At 44.5% G+C, this 22,723-nt stretch overlaps 1 protein-coding gene across 36 annotated transcripts in view; it reads left to right on the plus strand.

The window, feature by feature from the left end:
* Positions 1-22,723, plus strand: part of CAMK2G (calcium/calmodulin dependent protein kinase II gamma) — a 156,635-nt gene that overhangs the window by 85,730 nt on the left and 48,182 nt on the right. For all 36 annotated transcript variants that reach the window (XM_033148543.1, XM_033148544.1, XM_033148551.1 and 33 more), the window contains exons 6-12: positions 1,990-2,062; positions 13,058-13,160; positions 14,101-14,184; positions 15,673-15,767; positions 16,300-16,422; positions 16,649-16,732; positions 17,140-17,182. In XM_033148543.1, the coding sequence (XP_033004434.1) occupies positions 1,990-2,062; positions 13,058-13,160; positions 14,101-14,184; positions 15,673-15,767; positions 16,300-16,422; positions 16,649-16,732; positions 17,140-17,182 (605 nt within the window). The remainder of the gene's footprint in view (positions 1-1,989; positions 2,063-13,057; positions 13,161-14,100; positions 14,185-15,672; positions 15,768-16,299; positions 16,423-16,648; positions 16,733-17,139; positions 17,183-22,723) is intronic.

Here is a 22,723-nt window from a genome sequence, read left to right on the forward strand (position 1 = left end):
GAAGGCCATCTGCCTGACTCTGCGTCGCAAGGCAGGATAGTCTACTGCTCCTCCCCCCAGCAGAACAGTCTGTGCAGTCATGATCATAATAGGCTGCAACTGCAAGAGATGCATACCAGTGCCAGCAGAGCAATTAGCTCCACATTACCTGGTCCTCTTCAACTTTGATCAAGTAAGCAAGTCGAACCACATGCAGTGGAGATGTCAGGAAACTGGTGCTCTCATTGCAATAATAAAAAGCAGTTTCTAGTCTTTATGGTGATAGGGAAGGCTGTGGATACATTCAGCTAGATGTGTGCAAGTGAGAGGAGATTTGGGTGCATCTTTGTTGTATGGAAGCCTCTAATGGTTGAAGGAAGCTGGCAGCAAAGTCCTTCTCCTCCTCCTCCTCCTCCAATAAATGCAATCTATCCCAACCTCAAATGTTGCCTTAATAGCAATTCATGGGAAATACTGTTATTAACGCCACACTTGCCACCCCCACTTGCTTTTTTGACTGCGGAAGGAGAACAGTGCCACTTAAGCAAGGCTTTGGGGTGTGGGTGTGTGTCTCGCCCGTGTAAATGTCTCTGGGTGGTCATATTCCCAGCTTATCTCCTGCTGCCCTGGATTCCCCCTCCAGCTTGAAGAGGTCTAGCGCTTCCTTGCTTAAGTTGTTGCTAGCTTGTCCCCTTGCTGCTTCGAGCTGCATTCCAAAGCCGGCTGGAAGAGAGCTAGCAAGTGAGAGCGGAGTTTGTGCCAATCTGACCTTCCCAGAGACTCATTGCGCTTTTGCCATTTTTGGCCAGAAAGTCTCTTGCTGTGAATTTGGCTCTGTCCTAGTTATACAGTCACAGGGCCTGCCAGAGTGGTTTACGTTGCAAGCCCCTTTTACTGGGTGGGGGAAGCAGTGCCTCACACAGCCTTGTTCTTTCCTAGAGCAAGCCTGTGTCCTCAACACTTAAAGCAGATTCTGAAAGCACACACACTTTCCCCCTCTCCTCTCTCTCCCCCCCCTTCCGCCCCAGGCACTGCTGTTGCTACCTTTTCAAAGGGATTTGCACCAAGATGGGTCTGACTCCTGCAATGTGAAATTGCCAAGGGGTGGTTTGAAACCTGTAACTTCCTAGGAACAGATTCCTATGGTGTGGTGCAGGAGCTGTTAAAATACACAAGTCGCTTTACATACCAGCTGCTGTGTCTGCTTCCTTCCAAGCGCTTGGAAACCTCTATCTGGTTGAGCATTCCCAGAAATCTGTGTGTGTTGCCTCATGCGCAGGCAATGTGGGTGTAGTGTTGTCCTGACATGATAGGTGTAAATGACATGTTGCTCCTCTCTCTGCAAAAAGAGGGAGAAACAAGAGGCAGCAGATTTTCATTGAGCTTGCAGGAAGCTTGAAGAGGGAAACAAGGGAACTGAAAATGCACGCTGAGTGGGTTCTGTACTTAAAAAGGTGTCCAACTCCTCCCTGCAGACACACACCATCTTTGTAATGCGGTTGCATTTATCGCTACTAAAACCTTTCCACGCTGGCGGGATCCCAGCCTTGAGACTGATGGAGGAGGCTGCTGATTGATTAAAGCCTCCAGGAGCCCTGCCAAATGTAGGCGAGTGCAGTTTGTAAGCTGGCCCAGGGCTTGCCACTCATATTTTGTGGTCTGCGTGGTGTTCTCTTTTGGGTACCTGTGGACAATTCAGGGACCGGCCGAAGCTTTGTGGGGCTTCCAAGCATTCCACACTGCAGCAAGTTGAAATGCAAGGCACTGCGATCTACACCACCTTCACAGTAGAGCACAGACAGGTAACAGTTACGGCATAGGATTGCACCAGAACTGCCCTGTATTTACTAGTTACTGCATTATTTATGTATTACTGCTCACTGGTTCCACTGCCTTTGGTCATAGTTATAGGTGATGATATAATCTTGACGCTTCTGCCTTGGGAGCCTTGACGTTGTCAATAAATAAATACATCAATGAATAACACTCTCACTTTTTTTTTTTCTGCAGCCACTGCATTCACCAGATTTTGGAGAGTGTCAATCATATCCATCAGCATGATATTGTACACAGGGACTTGAAGGTAATCCTTTCTTTTGGTGAAAATGCAGAGTTGCTTTGAAGCTGTCGTTGGTAGGAATGGAAATGGGATTGAGATAACATGAATTACAGTTTACTTTTGGGGCTACTCAATCACCTACTCATATCGTTGCTCCTGTAACACCCAGTGCTCTACCTAATTCTGTATTTTATAGAATCTCAGAATATTCAGAACAGGTACACTGCATAATATGGAGGTACGCTGCATGAGGTACCCTGAAGATGCTCTTAGTTATATGACTGTTCTTTAACCCACTGCTAAAGTTGATTCTTTAGTTCTACACCAACCCTGTAAAAAAGGCCACAGACGTTATTAGCCTACCAAAAAATTAAATTACTAGCCTGCCTGGGGGGCTGGCAGAGGAGGGATGGAGAGTGAGCCAGCTCACTCAAAATAAATTCTATGTACTCACCTGCACGTAATTCCTTGTCACCTATGGCAGTCACATTATTGCTTAAATCCAAGGCTGCTCTAAGTCTACATTTTGAACCTACTCATGATGGTGCATATCCACATTATTATATGTTTTAGCAAGTTCATCTTCTCATATTTCTAAAAGTACTGTATGAGCACATGAATGGCACCGAGTTCATGTCCACCCATTTAGCTTGCAGGTCATTTTCCAGCCTGTGTATTATTACAAAATGAAGATGGTTGTTCTACTCCTGAGTGGTTGAGGCTGTTTCAGTGGCAGATTACTTTATCCCTTGCCATTTCCATTGCACTGACCTGTTGTAGGTGAGCCTGTTTATGTGTGCCCTGTTCGGTTTAACCTGCAGCCTCTTTTGCTGAGATGCAATACGAGCAAGAGAACATTATCCCAAGTGCCAAACTTGTGACTTACACAAATAAGCCAAGCCGCTTTAGAGAGTGCAGTTACCTGCTGCACAGGTGACTTGTGCCATCATTTCCCCCACTTCCCTGGTGGAAACGTGCTTGTGCTAGCTTGCCCACTTTACTGCAAGGGAATCTGTACTGGTTACCCTATCGCAGTGTTTCCCAATCTTGGGTCTCCAGCTGTCTTTGGACTACAACTCGCATCATCCCCAGCTAGCAGGACCAGTGGTCAGGGATTATGGGAATTGTAGTCCAAAAATGGCTGGAGACCCAAGGTTGGGAAACTCTGCTCTATTGGATGTGCAGAGGGAAAAGGTAGTCTAGATCACCCCAAGAGCTCTTCCTTGCAGCAGCTGAAGCTGTTGTTAACCTTCAGCTAGACAGAAAGGATTAATCTGCCACGGTCAAAGAGTTTTCACCCAGGCAACCATTGCGTCTTGATAAATGGGGCAGTGAGGCATATAGACAACCCAATCTTCTGGAGAACCTGTAAAAGCTGTGGCCAGATTGGGATTTAGGTTTGCTGCTTCCCGGTGGTCGATAGGCAACATTGCAAGCTTGTAAAAAATAAAGAATTCAAGCAGGAAGCTGCCATCTTCGCCCCTCTGCGCCCCTTCCTTCTTTGGTTTTTTAAAAATTTGCCTCGCAGAAAGCATTCGCTTTCTCCTAAAACTCTTTGTGTTCTCCTTTCAGGCTGGTTCCCCCCCCCCTTATTTCTTCTCCCTCTTATTGAATTTCTCTCTGTGTTTAGCCCAGGGTTCCTCAAACTTTTTCATCCCTTTCCTAGTCCACTGTCCCTCAGACCTTGTTGGGGGGGCCAGATTATATTTTTTGGGGGGGAGAAAATGAACGAGGGACGATGAGCGGCACGCGAAGGGGCTCCAGAGAGGGGCTGGCACCAACAAAGCCCAGCCCCCTTCCTCCTCTAGGCAGGGCAGGGAGAAGCCAGGAGGAGGGAGGGAGGAGGCGCTGCCGCTGCTCCCGTGTGAGAGAGAGGGAGAGGGAAAGATCGTGTGCGCTGGCGATCCATGCGGCAATTCCCGGACCACCCACGGGCCAGATTTAGAAGGCAATTGGGCCTTAGTTTGCCAACCCATGGTTTAGCTTCATGGTTAGCTCCTCTCCTCAGCACTCCTTTCCCGGCTCTCATGTTTTTGTGCTCATTTTTTGAAGCTTGTTCTGTAGTTGGTTTCCTCATCTGCAACCTCTTTAGACTCTGTATTGTCCTCTGCTTTGCTGACTTTAGTCACAGTAGCCCCTGGATTCCAACCCCACCCCACTGTCTAGTCTTTTGCTCATTGAAGCTAAGGCTTTTCAAACTGCTAGTCATTAGCTCTCAGTGGGGAGGGGTTAGCCTGTTTTCCACTTTCGTTTGCTAATGATCAGCTAAGGATCTGCTATCGCTCCTGGCTTCTTTGCCTGCATTTAAATGGAAAGGCATAGAAGAAGTCCACACTCTCCTTCCAGGAGCGAATTGCAGCAGCAAAATTACAGCCCCGTAAAGGCAATAGACATTTTTTACAGCTAGTTCTGCTTCTACTCAAGTTTTGGCTCCAGCCCCCCCCCCCCCCCCCCGCAACCTGCCACTTTCAGCTCTAATGATATCTAATGATACCTGTCCTACCAAGGATGCAGTGGACCATACTTCTTCACTCACTTGTTTTCAATCCCTTTCCTAGCATGAAATTCGCCTTTTCCACAGCTGCCACACATGTCGTAAATGCCTTCATTGTCCCGTCCGCAACTGAGCCAATCATAGAACTGTAGAGTTGGAAGGGACCCCAAGGGTCCTCTAGTCCATTCTCTTGCAATGCAGGAATCTCAACTAGAGCATCTATTACAGAGGGCCATCCAGCCTTTGCTTAAAAACCTCCAAGGAAGGGGAGTCCACCACTTTCTGAGGGAGCCTGCAAGATCTCTTTCCTGTTCAGTCTCACCTCCCTCAGCTCAGTCCCCATCAATATATTTGTGAGGCTTTGATTTTTTTGCCTTAGTTTGCCATCATTTTATACTAGTGTACATTGACTCGCATTTGCCCTTTTGCTGCTCATTCACTCCGTTTGGAGATACCCTTATGGAGCTTTTCACAATTTCGCTTTTATTTTTACCAACCTGAATAGTTTGGGGTCATCAGCAAGCCTGGCCACTTCACTGCTAACCCACAAGACTCGGTCATTTATGGGCAAGTGGAAAAAATACAAGTTGAAATACATAACTTTGAGGGACCCCACATCTTAACATCTAAGCACTGAGAGAACGGTCCCATTTATTCCTGCTCTCTGTTTTACATGGCAACTAATGAGTGGTGCGTGTGTTTGTCGGGCTCTCTGTTCACATAGGGTGACAGCCTGGACCAGCAAACCTGACTGGCATCCCCTATGAACAGTAAGCATGTCCTTAACCATGCCCCCCAAAGCTCTGCTGTGTTTCGGAGTTCCACAGCAGGCGATCAAAGGTTTGTTGACAGAGAAATCAATGTGGACAAGGTTCCCTGCAGGTGAGAAAACTGCTGGCTTGCCAGACTGTGACCCAATGAAAGTTGCCAAAATAGGTTCCTCAGCAGCTATTTTATAAAACAACTGGACTTTTAATTTATTGTCTGCAGTATGTGTTCATTGGCATCATCCATAGCTTACACACTCACTTAGCAGAGAAGTTTTGTGCTAGCATGAAGCTTTAAGATACTGGAGCCTTCAGGTTGCAACTGTGAGCCAGAAAATATTTTGAAGTCTATTGCAAAACCAGAAAAAAGAAAATTAGTTCCCATCATGAGAAAATGGCTCTGACCCCTTTTCTCTGAAAAGACCTATAGTCAGTGCAGGGGCCTGCCTCATCAAAGTATCTCTTTGTGCCACTGCCTTTGGCCATGAAGAGTTCAGGGCAATGTCTGGAAAGTTCTTTGAAGCGGTAAAAAGATTTCTCCTTTTGCCTCTGACATTTGTATGCTCCTCCAGCAAGGCTGTCCTTTGTGTGAGAGAGTGTTAACTTCCCGCCTGCCTTTTTTGTGAACTTTTGCTAGAAAACTGACCACAGGAGATCTGAGTTTGTTCAAGACAGCGGTGATCTTTGATCTTCCTAATCAGTATCTGTTAGGTGAGGAAAATGTTTGAGCAAACGGGAAAAAAATAAGGAAACTTCCAGCTGGGAGCTTAAGGAAAAGGCAACTAAACAACGCAGATATAAGTTACTTTGCCGGGAATCAAAAGAGGAAAACAGGTGTAGCATTATCAATGTGGGGAATTGCAAGAGCGCATTAAAATGTGTACAATTCATGGATTTGCATCAAGGAACTACATTCTATTCTTAAATCTGACACTTGCTTAAATACTAATATGAATATCTGAAGAGGTGTGCGTGCACACGAAAGCTCATACCAAGAACAAACTTAGTTGAGAAGATAGGGGTTGTGTATTTTTATTTTTAAGATGTTAAAAAAATATGATATAGAAATTGCCAAAGTTGATATACAATGAAAATCAGAAAGGAGGGGCTTTGGGGAAGTCCACCTAAGATGAATATGAAAATAAGGATTAGATAATGTATAATTATATGTTTTGTTGAGTTTTTGTTTTTGTCAGATGTTGTTTTGTATTGTTTGTATTTTATTTTATTTTTCTTTGTTTGAAAATCTTAATAAATTGTTATTAAAAAAAAAGAAAAAACTTAGTTGGTCTCTAAGGTGCTACTGGAAGGCATTTTTTTATTTTTTTAATATTTAAGTGTTAAGTATAGTAAATACAAATACATACTATTGCTACATCTACCTTGCTTAAATATAAGACCAAACTAAATGTGACGGAGTTGCCATGTTCTTGATATGATGTCTGCATTGACTGTGTATGTATAATGGGGCTGGGTGGGGGGCGTGCACACGCGATGTTTAATTTTCACGTGAATTTCATGCCCCCTTCTCAAGCCCCAAATTATGCAGGTTAAGAGAGTGGAATCCTCTCCCCAGCCTTACCTCCTCGCCACTTGTCACCTGAGCTCTTTTCTCCAGCTGAACTCTGATACCAGAAGTGAGTTGGGCTGTGAGAAGAGTGCCTGCGGCGATGGAGCAAAGGGTGGTAAAGTGGAGACACTACTCTGCATGCTAAGTTTATATGCCCTGATATGTACTTTTTCATCGGTGAAGAATGTAAGCACCCCTGCTTTTTGGTTTTGGAATTCGGCTGAATGTGGAGCCGTTCGAGTCTGCCATAAGGCCATCCTGCCCAAGGTGTTAATCTGTCTCTTGTGTAGAAATGCTTGTTCCATGCTTAAGATTGCCACTGCGCATGGATTCACAGTCAGTCACTCACATGGAAATTAGATGCTAATTAGGAACCGCCCAGAACTTGCCCGTATTGGCTCCCCTGCCCCATGAAAGTTTGGAGGGAGATAAGTGCCCCGTCAAGTAGCGTCCTATCACCGAAGCACCTTTCAAATTGATGTTTACTCCCGGAAAGCCATTTGCATGAGTCATGTGGTAAACCACTCATGCAGTGTTATAAAACTACTGCAAGAAATGCTTTAGGGAGTAGTTTATTGTAGCATAATGTTTTAAGTGCATGCAAAGTAGGGGCACATCCTGCATTAGCCAATGGTGCAAATGGATTCAAATGGAAGTGGACATCACGTTGAGATGCTTCCCCCCCCTCACCTTTAACAAGACCCCACAAGTTTTAATATTGCTGCTCTCATAGAAAATTAAAATCTCTGAACAGTGAATATCTTGTGCCAGGATTCCTCCTCCTCCTCCTCCTCCTCCTCCTCCTCCTCCTCCTCTTCTGCCAGTGTTTCAACTCTTACTTACATGAAAGCCAAGAGCTACAATGAGTATTTTGTACATGTGGCTAGATTAGCAAAATACAATGTATAGCGTTTTCTGCTGTCATTGTGGGAATGGGGAGAGACTGGGAGCTCAGACCCAAACCTAGGAACAAACTACTTTGATTGGGCATAATACCATCACACTTTGTCTCCAGAGAGTAAAACTTTTCTCTTCGGGGTTAGAATGGTATCAGTGTTGGTATCTAGAAACTAGGTAATTCATTGTGGTTGTTGAGCTGTGCGTTGACGTATTTGTCTCTGCTTACAGTCCAATCAGTGTGTTGAACTCCCTTCCAAACCATCCCAAATCTGTGCTTACCGATTATGCAGACTTCTTATGGCAAAACTGGACAGCAATATTTTTGGCCGTGACCAGTTTCTGGAGGGAATGTATGTGCAAGTGATGGGCAAGCAAGGCAGAGGAATATGACCATAAGCCATGAGAAACCTAGATATTGACAAAGGGGCACGTAGGCTTTGACTGTACATATTAGACCCAGGACACACTTTTAATCCAAGCATGCATTTGGGGGACCCATTTCTTAATCTTTTGCTATATATTTGGATGGTGGCAGTGCTCCTGTTGACCCACCTTGGATCAGGCCACAACCCACTAGTAGATCCCGACCCACCAGTTGAAGACCAGTGCATTAGAGGGTTTTGCGGATAACTTGGCCTAATTTCAAATATATTCTCTCAACCATGAGAGAGAGAACATTTAAGAAATACAAATTGGCAGAAATCTAAATTCAGCTCTTATATTGGATGTACATTAAAATTAGACCAATAGTACACAGGCCTTTGCAGAAATTATCTGTTAGGGATGGAAATAATTACCTTAGCCACAAGTCCAGGGAAACTAGCTGAACACATGGTCTGTCACCTATCTTTTACCCAGTTCACCCAGTTCTGCTTTAATCTAGCTTTTGTCTTCCATAGGTGATGGTTTAGATGTTTTTAAAAAAGATATCCAAATGCAATTACATACTACATTTAAGGAAATCCAGATAGCAAATAAGGGTCTTGAGTAATTCCTATGGATAATCTTGTTTCAGTTGCCCTGTTCAGGCATTGTGACAGATGTCAGCACCAGCAGAGAGAGTGGGGTTGGGGGGCGGGTTGCACACCACTTCCAAATGCTCCACCCCTGCCCCTCCAACATTTCGTGGGGAGGTATGAAGGGTATTTGGGGAACCCTGTGTTATTAGGGTTCTTGAGCACGGTGAGTCTTCTAAGCAAGTTTAACCAATTTTGGGGAAGCTTCTTCATGCATTCCATTGAATGTGCTTGGAAGACCCCTTCGGACCTTCCTGCTCAATACACAGAAAGACAGGGCGTTTGGGGTGGTGCGTGTGGTTCCATGACTGATTCCTGTAAAGGCATTAATCCGGAAAAGAACAAGTGCATAAATCATGACAGTTACATGCAATGAAATCTGGGTGTGACAACTTCCAATCAAAAAGAGAACTTCAAAGGGTGCCAAAGAATATTGTTCTGTTTGTAGACACCCACCCACACCCATTGCAACATGCTTATAGCATGGTTGAGAAATCTCTGGGACTCCGAATATTATTGAACTACACTTCCCATCATCCTTGACCATCTGCTGTGCTGTCTGGGGCTGATGGGAGTTGGAGTCAAACAGCATTTCCCTGTTCCTGGCTTAAGAGTACAGCATAGTTTTTATCAGATGGTTTGTTTGCTTGCTTGCTTGCTTCCTTGTTTCATTTGTTTTTAGGATATTACACCACCTATTCAACTGTAGAAATCCTGCATGGCAATTTACACAGCAAAAATCTTAACTCTGTGTTGCTGTCTTCAGCCACCATCAGCGGGGGGTTGGGGGGAGCCCCAATGGCATCTGGCTTCTCCCAGGCAGAGATTAGACAGACATGGTCTGTAGGACAACAGACAGCTGCAAAACAAGCAAGTTGTTTGGATAAAAGCCAAGCTGAACTATTTTTTAACGGGTGCAGGCTCTGAACTCATGAGGTTGAAGTGATGCTTCTGAACATGCTGCCCAAGTATTTCTTTTTTGCAGGAATCATGGGGCTTGTAGTATTCTCTGTCTAGAAAAACAAGGGTAGGGGATGACATTGTTTCTGGTTCAGGAAGGCCTGTCCAGTGAGCCCTTTTCACTGCTTGCCATTTTCTCCTCATTCACATAGATTTTCTTTATGAGGAGGAGGCTTGCAGGGGGCCATGAAAATTACCTTGGCCTTTTTTGAGTATTCAACAGGAATGCTTGCCAAAAAAACAGGTGAGCTTTGATGCTAGCTGGGGGTCATGCACCACTAATATTGGCAATAAGGTGATTAAACTGGAGCTGGTTATCAGACTGGGCTCCAACCAAAGAGCTACTAGAAATAAATGTATAACACCTGGACACAGAAGTTACTACACAATTGCTTATGAATGTCCAGTCTTCCCTAGGAATTGAATTACTGGTAAACTATTTCATTGTTCCATTATGTGACACATGTTTGTTCTGAGCCTTTCTGGTTCATTTTTAATTTTAAAAGAGGTGCATTCCCTATTCATATGTTAAGGTAGCAAGGCCAACGTTCCCACCATGAATGCTGAAGCTCTCACAACCAGCCAGGAATCATAATCCAGATGCAGAACAGAGTTGTGATATGCACCAGTGGAATGGCATGTCTTCAGCCTTGGCAACAGTTTAATGCACACACACACACACACACACACACACACACAGTGTGTGTGTGTGTGTGTGTGTGTGTGTGTGTGTGTGTGTGTGTAGAGAGAGAGAGAGAGAGAGAGCCAGCTGTGTGATGTGCCAGGGAAGAGAGTGGGAAGTAGACAAGTTTATGGGAAAATGGTGGTGGTCAACTCATTGCCTTTAGCTCATCTTGCATTACCTCCCTAAGTCTGATTATTATGCACCCACGTCATTCAAAGCAAGAATATTGTGCACTGCCTATCTGTAGTATCCTATCTAATGTACTGCATAGCAGTGGTTGAATTTTCTAGTTGTTGTTACTGCTGGTGTAAGGGCTTTCCAGTGTTGATGGAGCCATTGATATTAAGCGCTTGTGGAGGACTGTGTCTCTTGTTTCACACACACACACCCACACACACCCACACACACACCCTTGCAGCAGCCCCATGATGTCTAACCAGAAGCAGGAAAAGCAGGATTGTGAGAATTAATGCATTAATCAGAATCTAGAGGCAGGGCATTTCTTTGGCTGGACTGCCTCTCCCTGCAGGTGGAGATGGGATGTTTGGATGCTCCCATATGGAGGAATGCCTCCCTGTTTTTAGAAATCCTGTATGTTGGGAACACAAAATGATTCAGCTTGGACCTTCTGTGTTCAAAGACCCAACAGCTTATTTCATGTTCATATGCTAGTCCGAAGTGGTTGTAGATCGGGAACGTGGTTAACGATCTCTGCGGGCTGAGAAAGTGAAGAGTAACTCTACTTAACATTTGGGAATATGTTATAGTTAAATAAAAGTCTAGCAGGAATTTAAATATACACATCCGATGGGAAGTGTAGGGGGTGGGGAAGAAAAAAGAATGCTAAATTATTTTAGGTATTGAAATGGAATTAGGAAATGTTTGTAACATTGAGCAGCAAGTAAGGAAGGGAAGAGAAACATCAAGTTAGCAGGATGGTAAGTCAACTTTTCATTTTGTAGTAATTTGATGTTAATTTGTTAAAACTTTAGAAAAGCAATAAAAAATAATTTGCAAAAAAAGGAAAGAAAAAGGAACATGGTTACCACCTGATTCAGATTAGAGCAGAAAGTAGCCCTGAAACCAGTAAGTACTGGACTTCAGCTCAGACTTAAATGTGTGCCTTCAAGAATACCTTTTCTAGACACTTGTTCCTAATGCATTTCTCAAAGTGGATTATGGGTGCGAGCTTTCCAACACTTAAATCCTTCCCACCACATTGGGTTCCTCGGGTATGTTTGACCTACTCCCGCCATGGAGCACAACAGAATTGATCCCTGAACATCCACCTGGCCTATATTCTGGGCACCCTGTCAGTTCTAAATCCTCCCCGAACAAAAGCTTCAGTTGCCACGAATATCTAGAGGCCATGGAAAATAAACATTCTGTCTGTGTGCTCAGTGCTTGCCCCCAAATAAGGATCCTGTTTCCTAACACCACGGGGCACACTAATCAACCAAAAAAAGAAAAAAGGAGGGTTACATTGGGTGTGGTTTTTAATTACAGTACTTGGACCATCTGCCCTGTTTTTAAGTTGAATTTCATAGTCTGCTTAGTTAAGAGTTCGCATGTTAAGATAGAAGATCCCCTGTCTCTCCAGAAGTGGAATGATGCCAGCCCCAGGCGATCCTTATTCCAGTCTGTTTCTGAGCCCCTTGCTTCTGCCTTCTCTGATTATCTGCGTTGGAGTTGTTTTAGTTTTGTCTGCCAAGAGGGAGAAAAGGGGACACAGTCTCATGCCCTGAGCAAGGAGGGAAGGATATAGTGGCTATTCTCCTCAGCCTCATGGCAACAGAGGCCTTGTAGTAATAAATCCTTGCAGATGAAAATTTCCAACACAGCTCACATTGAATCAGCCACCCCCATCTGGATCTCTCCATTCAGCAGTCCTTAGCCGGGTGCTCTGCGTTCCGTGATGGACTTTACAACCGAGCAGAGAATACAAAGAGAACCGTTCTGTGATAGAAGAGTTTCTGTCCCTTAAAACTGCCCAGCATCGTCTTGAAAGAGCTGAACGGGCTTCCCCATGGCAGAGACTGGGCTTGCCCAGCTTCCTGCCCACCCACCCTCATGATTCACAAAAGCGGGGTAAATTACGCAAATGCGTGTTAATTTGCATAACTTGGACTTTCTGCTCTTTTTTGGTGCATAACTTCAAATCCCTTGCTCTATGCAAATAAATCACTGTGTACATGGTCCTGCATATTATTCCCATACAATTGGGAGTTGTATCACTGCAGTTTGCTGTGTCTACCACATCATTATGTCTCCACATAGATGTTATCTCAAGCAGAAGTGAAGGAAGTGGGCCGTCAGTGCCACCTACTGTCAATATATTGAATAACTTGTCTTGGATTGCGAGGGTTGCCAAGGAGAATTCTACATAAATTAACTGCATAATCTTCCGGGGGGGGGGGCACACAGTTTCCTTTGCAAAATGCCACCAATTGGAGCTTGTCATAGGTGCAAGTTTGAAGGAGGCTTTTTAAAGACAACTCTTCCGCTGGAGAGGACATTTGGAGGTGTGAACTTTCAACATACAGACCAAGCGTTTGCAGAGAGAATATATTTATTTGAGGTTTTCCTTCTCTTCTTGTTTTCTCTCCTCACCTTCCTCACCACTTCAGCCTGAGAACTTGCTACTTGCAAGTAAGTGCAAGGGTGCAGCTGTCAAGCTGGCTGACTTCGGACTTGCGATTGAAGTCCAGGGGGAGCAACAGGCATGGTTTGGTAAGTGTTTCTCCAAACAGGAAGGAGCGTAAGGAAGATGGTCCAAGGGGTTGTGCTCTGATTGAAGGGAATATCGATGATGGTATTCACTGTGCCAATGGAAATCAGTGATGCAATCTGTCTAGGCTGTGCATCAAAATCCCCCCCCCCCCGAGAGATATCTTATCTTCTGGGTGTTTTGCAAACTTCCATGTGCATACAGCTCACAGCTGCAGTGAACAGCTAGTAGCTAGAAATGCACTAAATGTCCTCCTGTCCAAACTGGAGCTCAAATGATGCTCTCCCGTCCTGCTAGAACCAATGTTCTAAAAAGTGACGCCTTTCTGCGCCACTTAGACACCATTTTCTGACTTCATCTGTCAGCCCCTCATGCTCTTCACCTCCTCCTCCCTCACCCATGAAGCCCAGTAACCCCAAAATAACAACAACATGAAGATACCTCACTGCTCACTTCTACTGGTGGTGATTAATTTTGAGTGGCAGCTGCACTACTCTAATAAATCCCATTGCTATCCTATTCACTCTTTTTTGGAGCATCTCTCCCCCTCCACAAGTATGGGACCCCAGCTTCAAACCGAAAACTGGCGCCTAAAACATTTCCAGGTGCCTTATTTGCTTCCCTCCCTTCTTAGTACCTTAGTGGCATTTTCTGTTCCAAATGCGACTCATCCAAATGGATGAGTCTGGCATTTTTGTTTGGGTTTGTTGAACATACAGTAATAATATGATATGGCTCAAGGTTTCCTGGTCTAGGAGCTGATAGGATGTCGTGTCATTTGCTTTGTTATTGATAGCCTAGCGCCCCTTACACTTTCTCTGCTTTGCCTGAATGTCCTAGTTTTTATACACAAACACACACAGGCAGAGCAGCCGCTTTGTGTGAGAATGGCAACGTTAATTTGAAGCTGCTGAGTCTGTTCCGCATCTTGTGTTTCGACAGGGTTTGCTGGTACTCCAGGCTACCTTTCCCCCGAGGTCTTAAGGAAAGATCCTTATGGAAAACCCGTGGATATATGGGCATGTGGTAAGGCTACCTGTCAGGGTGTCAAAGAGTTGCCAGGGCTTTCTCTGTATCGCGAGCCCCCGCCCCAACTGCTTAGCAATTCATCTTCCTCCAGTAAGGAAGGCAGTGATCCCTCTAGTGGGGAGGGAGAGACGGGACCGGGAAGTAGGAGTCAGGGCTCTGACAAGGAAGAAGAGCCCTCGCACCAAGCAGAGGCTGGAGAAGAGACACCTCTTCCGTCTCCCCACTTGCGCAGGGGGGGAGGACGCAGAGGGGGTAGGCGGGGGTTCCGCATCCTGCGGCTTTTATGCTGGGCAAAGAACCGGAAGGGGTCATTCCCGGACTCTGCTGAAGGATGAGCTAGACGTACTTTTGTGGCAGCACTGTACATATCTGCACAATAAAGAAACCTAGTTTTAGAAACCTCGGCGTCAGGCTGGTTACTCATGAGCAATCTCTGAAAACCCTTACACTACCTAACATTCATATTGTTTGGGAGTGAGGGGTATGCACGCTTAAAATCTGACCTCTTTTTAAGATGAGTTTTACGTTAGAGGGTCTCCACCATATCTCGCAGCGAATTCTGCAAGTTCATTTTGCAATAATGCAGAAAGGAAGGGAAGATAGTTATTTTAAAAATAAAGCTAGGGTGGAATTCACCTAACGAGTCCCGTCAGCAGGAGCCCTGTGCAAGGACTTGATTGATTGATTGTCTTTCTATGTATCTTTTCATTCAAAGGAATCCCAAAGCAGCTTACAAACAATGAATAGAACTAACATCATAGAGCATAATATGACTTCACAAATACAGCATGAATCATATAAAATAATTAACAAATCATCAGTAAAACAATTGCTATCTGTAAAATAACTATAAAAATAAGCTAAGCATTACAATTACATCAAAAGTCGTATTATATGATAAACAAATCGGTACGACATTTATAATCTATAAAACAATATCAACAACAAAATAGCGACTAAAAAAATAAATAAAGCTCAGAACTGTTAAGTTTATACACGCATTCTCCATGCCCCCATGTCTTTTCACTCTATTCAGTTCATTAAAATACACTTTCCACTTGTGCAGTGGGGCTCTCCCCTAAACATGCCCCCCAACAATTCACTAGTGAAGTGAGTCTGGTTATGAGAACACAGGAAGTTAACATCAAGCACTGCCTTACAATGGACTGTACATAGAGAAAACTATCACACAAGGGCTTTTCCAGCACTTGGGGCTTGCAGTTTAGTAACCACCGGGACGTATTATGACTGACGAAGCCAGAAGTACTCTCTGATGACCCGTGCATTAGTTTTAAAATTGAGCTCTTGGTGTTCCAAATGAATTACAGCACCTAGGGCGGTGGCATGGCCATGGCAGAAAGTCCCTCCACAGCAGATGGGCTTGAAAGTGTCTAGACTCGTATGCCAAGACTGCATTGTGAGAATGGGCTGCAGGCCTAATTGGAGCAAGCCAATGTAATTGCAATATCTTTTCTTCTCCCCCAGGTGTCATTCTGTACATATTGCTAGTGGGGTACCCCCCATTTTGGGATGAAGATCAGCACAAACTGTATCAGCAGATCAAGGCAGGAGCCTACGATGTAAGAGAATTGTTTTCTATACAGTTAATTCCAATCAGTTGGCTGAAATAAGCCAGTATAGATACACTGTGGGGCTTCACAACTCCGCCCTGCCCTAAACCAATGCTACTGCCTCACTCGCCTTCCTGCCTGTCCATTCGTCATGCTGCAGCCGGTGTGGCTGCCCAGCTGCAGCGCGACGACATTTTACATTTTTATGCATGCAGGAAGATGTGTGAAGTTCAAGCACCAATGTAAGGTACAAATGATTATAACAGCGCGTAAAAAGAAAACGACACCTTCGGGGTTCTGCAGTCCACTTGCGGCCATCCCTAAAGCTGCATCATGCCACGCCTGTGTGTGTGTGTGTGTCCGCATTCAGTTCCCCCCAAAATGCAAATCTCTGAATGCCTTCATATTCGTAAACATGCCAAAGATGCTGGCTGAAAGGGTGGAATGTGGCAATGGGTTCAGTGTGGAGCACGGGCAGGAGAAGCCACCTCAGCACAGCAACGGCCAAAAGGCATTTCCCTGTCTCCTCTCTCGCTTCTAGTTTCCGTCTCCAGAATGGGACACTGTGACTCCGGAAGCGAAGAACTTAATCAACCAGATGCTGACAATAAACCCAGCAAAACGTATCACAGCTGACCAGGCTCTTAAGCACCCATGGGTCTGCGTAAGTATCTCCCTTCCCTGGCACTGTTCTTGTTGGAAGGGTAATTTCAGTCATCCCACCCCCACCCCCACCCCCGCACATTTACAGTAGTGTTAAGAGCACTGCTCTTGACAGCACCATTCAGTGCTGAGACCGACAAAAAAAGGGGGGGGGTAATTTTTTCAGATATTTTCTTTGCTTTCCTATCAGAGATACACCTAACAGTGTTCTTTGCTTCCCTCCCCAGCAACGATCAACTGTGGCCTCCATGATGCACAGACAGGAGACTGTGGAATGTTTGAGAAAGTTCAATGCCAGAAGAAAACTGAAGGTGGGTTGAAGGCACAGTCTTTATGATCTCACGGTTTGAGATTATGGTAGGTGGTGTTGCATATTTGGGGTGCATATTTGCTACTGACACAAACATTGGGGGTTCATGCTGTACTCCAGGGCTTCTGATGGCACGGCCTTTCCACGCAAGTCTTAACTTGTGACATTTGGGGTGAGATCAAGGTTTTGCATTGTGTACTGGACACATTCCCTCTTGCAAAAAAAAAAGTTGAAGCGAAATAGTTTCAGTCAAGGAAGCTCGTTGTGTATTGTTAGGCTGGCCTGCCTTACATCTGGCTAACATTTACTGTTTACAGGCTACAGTAAGCACGCATGTCTGCTAACATGGTGTAGAATATCTCTCAGGAGCCTGGTATCGAATGCAAATCGTTTTTTCTCTCTTTTTAGGGTGCAATCCTCACAACAATGCTGGTTTCTCGGAATTTTTCAGGTAAGTATTCCCCTCCCTCTCCTTTTTCTGTTCCTCCTTCCTCATCCTTTTTTTTTTAAAAAAATATAGGCCTTAATGCATGTGTTAAACAAATGCTGAAGAGTGAATGCCGCAGATTTGTTAAAGAAGGGTCCATTTTCGTGATTTTCTGTAGTCATTATACATATGACTCAAGGTTAGGAAGGTGCAGTCATTCTACTTGAGAGTTGGTTCGTTCACCTGAAGACCCTTTATTACACTCGACTTTTGAGGTGGATTACTCCACATCCTTCAGTTTCCCATTAGGAACTCAGTTCTTCAGAGTTTGCGGTGGCAGGCTTATTTCTTTCAGCTCAGAAGTGGGAGCTTAATTCCGTCCGAGAACAAGATGCATTACTGGAAGAAATGGAGTGTTTGGTCCCTCAAATCCCATTGCAGAGAGTCGTTTTCTTCTGATGTGTTTTGAAACAGGTTTTTAGTTCACAGCCAGAAACTGGGCTTACTCTGTATTAAAATAACAGTGTCCTAAGTGTTGCAGTGGGGAGACAATCTTCATGCTGGCCCTGCCTAGAAAGCAAGGTAAAAGTTGTGAAAGTTCGGTAGCTCCCACCCTCCTTGATATCCCAGTAACCTTGACAATGCCTGTAGCCAAGAGCTGGTGCTATCCCAGATATGATAATAGCCTTCTGCAACTTCAGAAAATGGGAATTTACATAAAGGGGGGTTTCCCTTTAAAAAACAACAACAGTTGGATTTGCTTTTTTATAATCACCAAGTTCGTTTCTACCCAGATAGCGCCTTTCTCATGTGAGTAGTCTCTGCATGTGCCTGGGAGTGTGTGTGTGTAGGGGGGTGTCCTTGGGCCATGATATGTCACTTTGTGATTCCTTCCCTCTTCCTGTGCCTTTCTCTTATCCAAGAAATGTAGCTCATTTAGGTGGGGGGGGGGGGGAACGGAATCATTACCTTTTTTCCCTCCTAAAACGTTTCCCTGACTGTTAACTTCTATTATTTATATATATTGTTGGGAGGTGAGTCTGCTAATAAAGCAAGGAATGCCTTCCTTTTGTGCTGCTGCTCCTCACTTTTATGCGATTTATTTCAGGAAACAATCTTGTCCCTATGGGGGATTTCTATATGCTTGCCGGGGGTTGGTTTAGGCAGGCGTGGTTGGGAAGATAGGATAGTGAATCCTAGCCTTTTCTCTCTCTTTTTAAAAAGAGACTTTTGCTTTCCTTCGGAATTGCAGGTGGCAACCATTTCGTACGGGGGTTCTGTTCCCGGCCCCTGTGTGCACCAGCAGAGCACACATAACTGTCCCCTGCCCTGTTACATCTTGCCCCCTTTACACCCCAGTTCTGCCCTCTTCTGGGTATCCAAAAGGACCCATGCATTGGCAACCACACGCCAATTGGACGTGCCTAAAATAGTCACTGCCTGTACTATTTTTGAGGGTGCCTACGTGCTTTTTTAAAAGTAACTATACAACCTTTAGAAGACATCTGAAGGCAGCCCTATACAGTCATACCTTGGGTTATGGCTGCTTCAGGCTGCGTAATTTCGGGTTGCGCATCGTGCCGAACCCGGAAGTACCGGAATGGGTTACTTCCGGGTTTCGGCGCAGAAGCGCCAAATCGCAACCCACGCGTGCACAGGCGCAGCGCTGCAGGTTGCGAACACTGCGGGGTGCGAACGTGCCTCCCGCACGGATCACGTTTGCAACCCAAGCGTCCACTGTATAGGGAAGTTTTTAATGTTTTATCATGTTTTTGTATATGCTGGGAGCTGCCCAGAGTGGCTGGGGCAACCCAGTCAGATGGGGTGGGGTGCAATTTTTTTTGGGGGGGGATTATTATTATTTCATGTGTACCATTTGGCGACATCGTGCCTTTAGAATACAGAAGCTACAACTGAGTCAGTTGTTGTGGCTTTAATCTTTAGTGTTGCTTGTAATTGAAAAATACCTAATGTTAATAGTTAGCTTCACAGAGCTAATTTCCAAAAAAATATTTATAGAAAGAGAGAGAAGTCACAAACTTCCTGCCCCAAAACTTCTCACTTTGTTTAGGGGTGTTTTTTTGGTGCAGAGATATTTGTGGGAACAAGATCTTCTTAGCTGTGGCAAGAAAAACAGGGTTACCACCTGCTTTTAAATCTTAAAACTCATCATGGGGAACCTTTAATGCTGTAAACTGCCCTGAGATCGGCGGTATGAAGGGCAGTATACAAATTTAACAAATAATAATAATAATAATAATAATAATAATAATAATAATAATAATAAAATAAGAGTGATAATAATTTCCAGCCTGAGGGCTTTATTCCTGGTGAGCAGCGTGCCAGTGTTGGGTAGGGGCCAGAGGCAAAAGTAGGTGGGTTAAGAAGAAGAAGAAGAAGAAGAAGAAGAAGAAATAATAAATAAATAAATAAATAAATAATTTTTTTGTTTATACCCCGCCCTTCCTGGTTTAAAAACCAGGCTCAGGGTGGCTAACAGCAGATATAAAACATTGATTAAAATGCGACTTAAAAACAGCATAAAACAGCATAGAATACAACATAAAATACAGCATCGATATCAATAAAATTCTAAAATTCAGGGGGCATTTTTGGAAAAAGAAGAAAACAAACCTGGGTGAAGCAAGGGAGGTAAATCCAGCCATGCAACCCTTATATGCACATCTCTTTTTTTCCCTTTTTTAAAATATTTATTTATTTATTATTGTGATACATTATACAATTCCATTTACAACCCTATATGCACATCTCTTCAGCCTCCATCTGGGCAAGCAAGAGGCATTATCGCAGTTCAGTGAGGCATTCTAGCCATTCGAAAGCACTTCAGGGTATAGGATGAGGGCTGTGCCCTGGGGAGAGGCAGTATGGCTTGAGGAGAAGTCCCGAGGCTCCATATTTGTCTCCTGGGCCTGAGGTTCCCCAACCCTGCTGTAGAGCTCTGTATGTAGAAGGCAACACCTGAACTGGGAAATATTGCTGCTTTGAGTTCCTATGAAAGGGGAATGTCTAAAAAGCCGTGTGTATGTGTGTGTGTCAAAGCTGCTGGTTTAAGTGATTAAACATCAGAACGATTCAGTTTGGGGCAGGGACAGATGAAGCTGCCCAAGTACTTACTCGGTTAATATGTTCATGATCTTACATCTGTTTTCAGGGAGAATAGGGAGAGGGTTTCAGGTCTAAATTCTTGCCTCCACAGAAGAAAACACATGAACCAAGGGGTGCTTCAGGTATTTGAATGTGGTGTCTCCCTGCTAACTCCAGGTGGAATATTGTCTTCACCAATTGGAATTTTGTCTAGTATGACCCAAGCTGTCTGCATTTGAGGGCTGAGTTTACATTGCTAGGGATACACATTTTAAAGTGCATTATCTGGTGATTGCAATCTTCAAATTATTATGAGCATAGAATGGTAATTGTAAGATTCACTGTTTGTGTTGATTGAATGTCCAAGAGCCAGTCCTATAACAAGAGGCAGCTAAATATACTCAAGCCCCATTAAACCCAGTGGGGCTTGGATCTTCTGAATACAAACCCACCAAGATGGGGGCTGTGTCACTTACATAAAGGTAAAGGGACCCCTGACCATTAGGTCCAGTCGTGTCCGGCTCTGGGGTTGCGGTGCTCATCTCGCGTTACTGGCCGAGGGAGCCGGCGTACAGCTTCCGGGTCATGTGGCCAGCATGACATTGCCGCTTCTGGTGAACCAGAACCAGAGCAGAGCACAGAAACGCCATTTACCTTCCCGCTGGAGCGGTACCCATTTATCTACTTGCACTTTGATATGCTTTCAAACTGCTAGGAGCTGGGACCGAGCAACGGGAGCTCACCCCGTCGCGGGGATTTGAACCACCGACCTTCTGATCAGCAAGCCCTAGGCTCTGTGGTTGGTTAGCGCCACCCACGTCACTTACATAGAGACGCGGGGATTTGAACCGCCGACCTTCTGATCAGCAAGCCCTGGGCTCTGTGATTTAACCCACAGCGCCACCCGCGTCACTTACATAGAGTGTTGCTACTCTAGGTATGGTTGAAGTGCATGTACAACATTTCATTCTGTTCTGGTTGTTTCAATGGGTCTCAATTATATCTGTTTGGGGATTGTACACATTTTCCCCCTGTTATGCTTTATGCATGAAACATGAGTGGGAAGAACCTTCTCAGCCCGGGGAGACCAAGGGAAAAACCGTGCCAAAACAAGTTACTGATCCATCTTTCCATTTGTATATAGAACATTTGGCACAGGGTGTTTCAAAATACCTATTTTCCAACATGGAATCTTTAACATTTCTGTTTTTCCCCAAGGCAGGGCCAGAGGACCTTGTGGGAGGGGATATGACAACTTCTCCCTTTCAGTCTTGATCCAGTTCAGAGCCCCCTACAGCTGCTTCACAAGAGAAATTTTTGAGACAGGAGATCCTTCTTCCAACTGCCTTAATTTTCTTTCTTGGGAAGAAGGCGCATAGCTCCATCTAGCGTCTGTATAGAAAAAGGCTCTGCAAATTAATATTCTTTGACCAGTAAGTTCTTATCTCAGGCAACTGACTACTACCTTATTAGGGAAGTAACAAACTGCTGTTGTTAAAGGGACTAGAGGGAATGTTTTTGCTTTAATGTTTTTCTTTTCTTAATGTTTTTCTCGATATATTTTAAGTTCTGTGTCCACATGGGTCAGTGGATTCCTTTGAAGCCCTGGCCTGACACTAATGAATGATCACACAACTGTGCATTGTTTCAAGGGAAACCCAGAACTTTTTGTGCTCCCTTCTTTGACCTTTTACTCATTCATGGTCACTCTCTTGATGAACCAGCAACCGAGCCTTACTCAGTTAATTGCCATGATTCTTTAATTTTATCTCTGCCATGCTGAAAAAGCTGCCTGCCAGAAAGGTTAACATAAATTCCTGGAATGTAAAAGGTCTGGGACACCCAACAGAAATGAATGGGTGCACACACAAAAAAGCTTAGATGAAAACTGGTTTATTAACTAGCAGATGGTGCAGCCCATAATCTTCCAGCATTAAATGAGTGACTGAGCAAGTTCTGGAATCTGCCTGGAAATGGCAAATCTGACTGAACAGATCTGGGAGATCATTAACAACATATAGAATCATTTGAGAGTTCGTCGTTGCCCTTTATTGACCATAGGAAAACAAGATATAACTTGGATATCAACCACACCAAACTTAGTAATTTTAGACAATTTAAATTGCGGTAGACCTTCAATGCATGCCACTAAGATTGGCATGCTTCAGTGCCATAGGATCTTCTGTAGGGTGAAGTGCAGTGCTACAAGTAGAATTTCCCCAGGTGGTCTGTAGGGTCTAAGTGACCCTACAGATCTTACAGGGGGAGGTGGTCTTTCAGGGATTATAAGGATAAGGAATAATTTTATTATGCAATGGGGTGAGCTCCCATGGCTCTGTCCCAACTTCTGCCAACCTGGCAGTTCGAAAGCACACCAGTGCAAGTAGATAAATAGGTACCGCTGCAGCGAGAAGGTAAACGGCATTTCCATGTGCTCTGCCACTTGTCACAGTCCTCCGT

The sequence above is a fragment of the Lacerta agilis genome, chromosome 5 (assembly GCF_009819535.1).
Source record: "Lacerta agilis isolate rLacAgi1 chromosome 5, rLacAgi1.pri, whole genome shotgun sequence".
Taxonomy (NCBI): Eukaryota; Metazoa; Chordata; class Lepidosauria; order Squamata; family Lacertidae; genus Lacerta; species Lacerta agilis.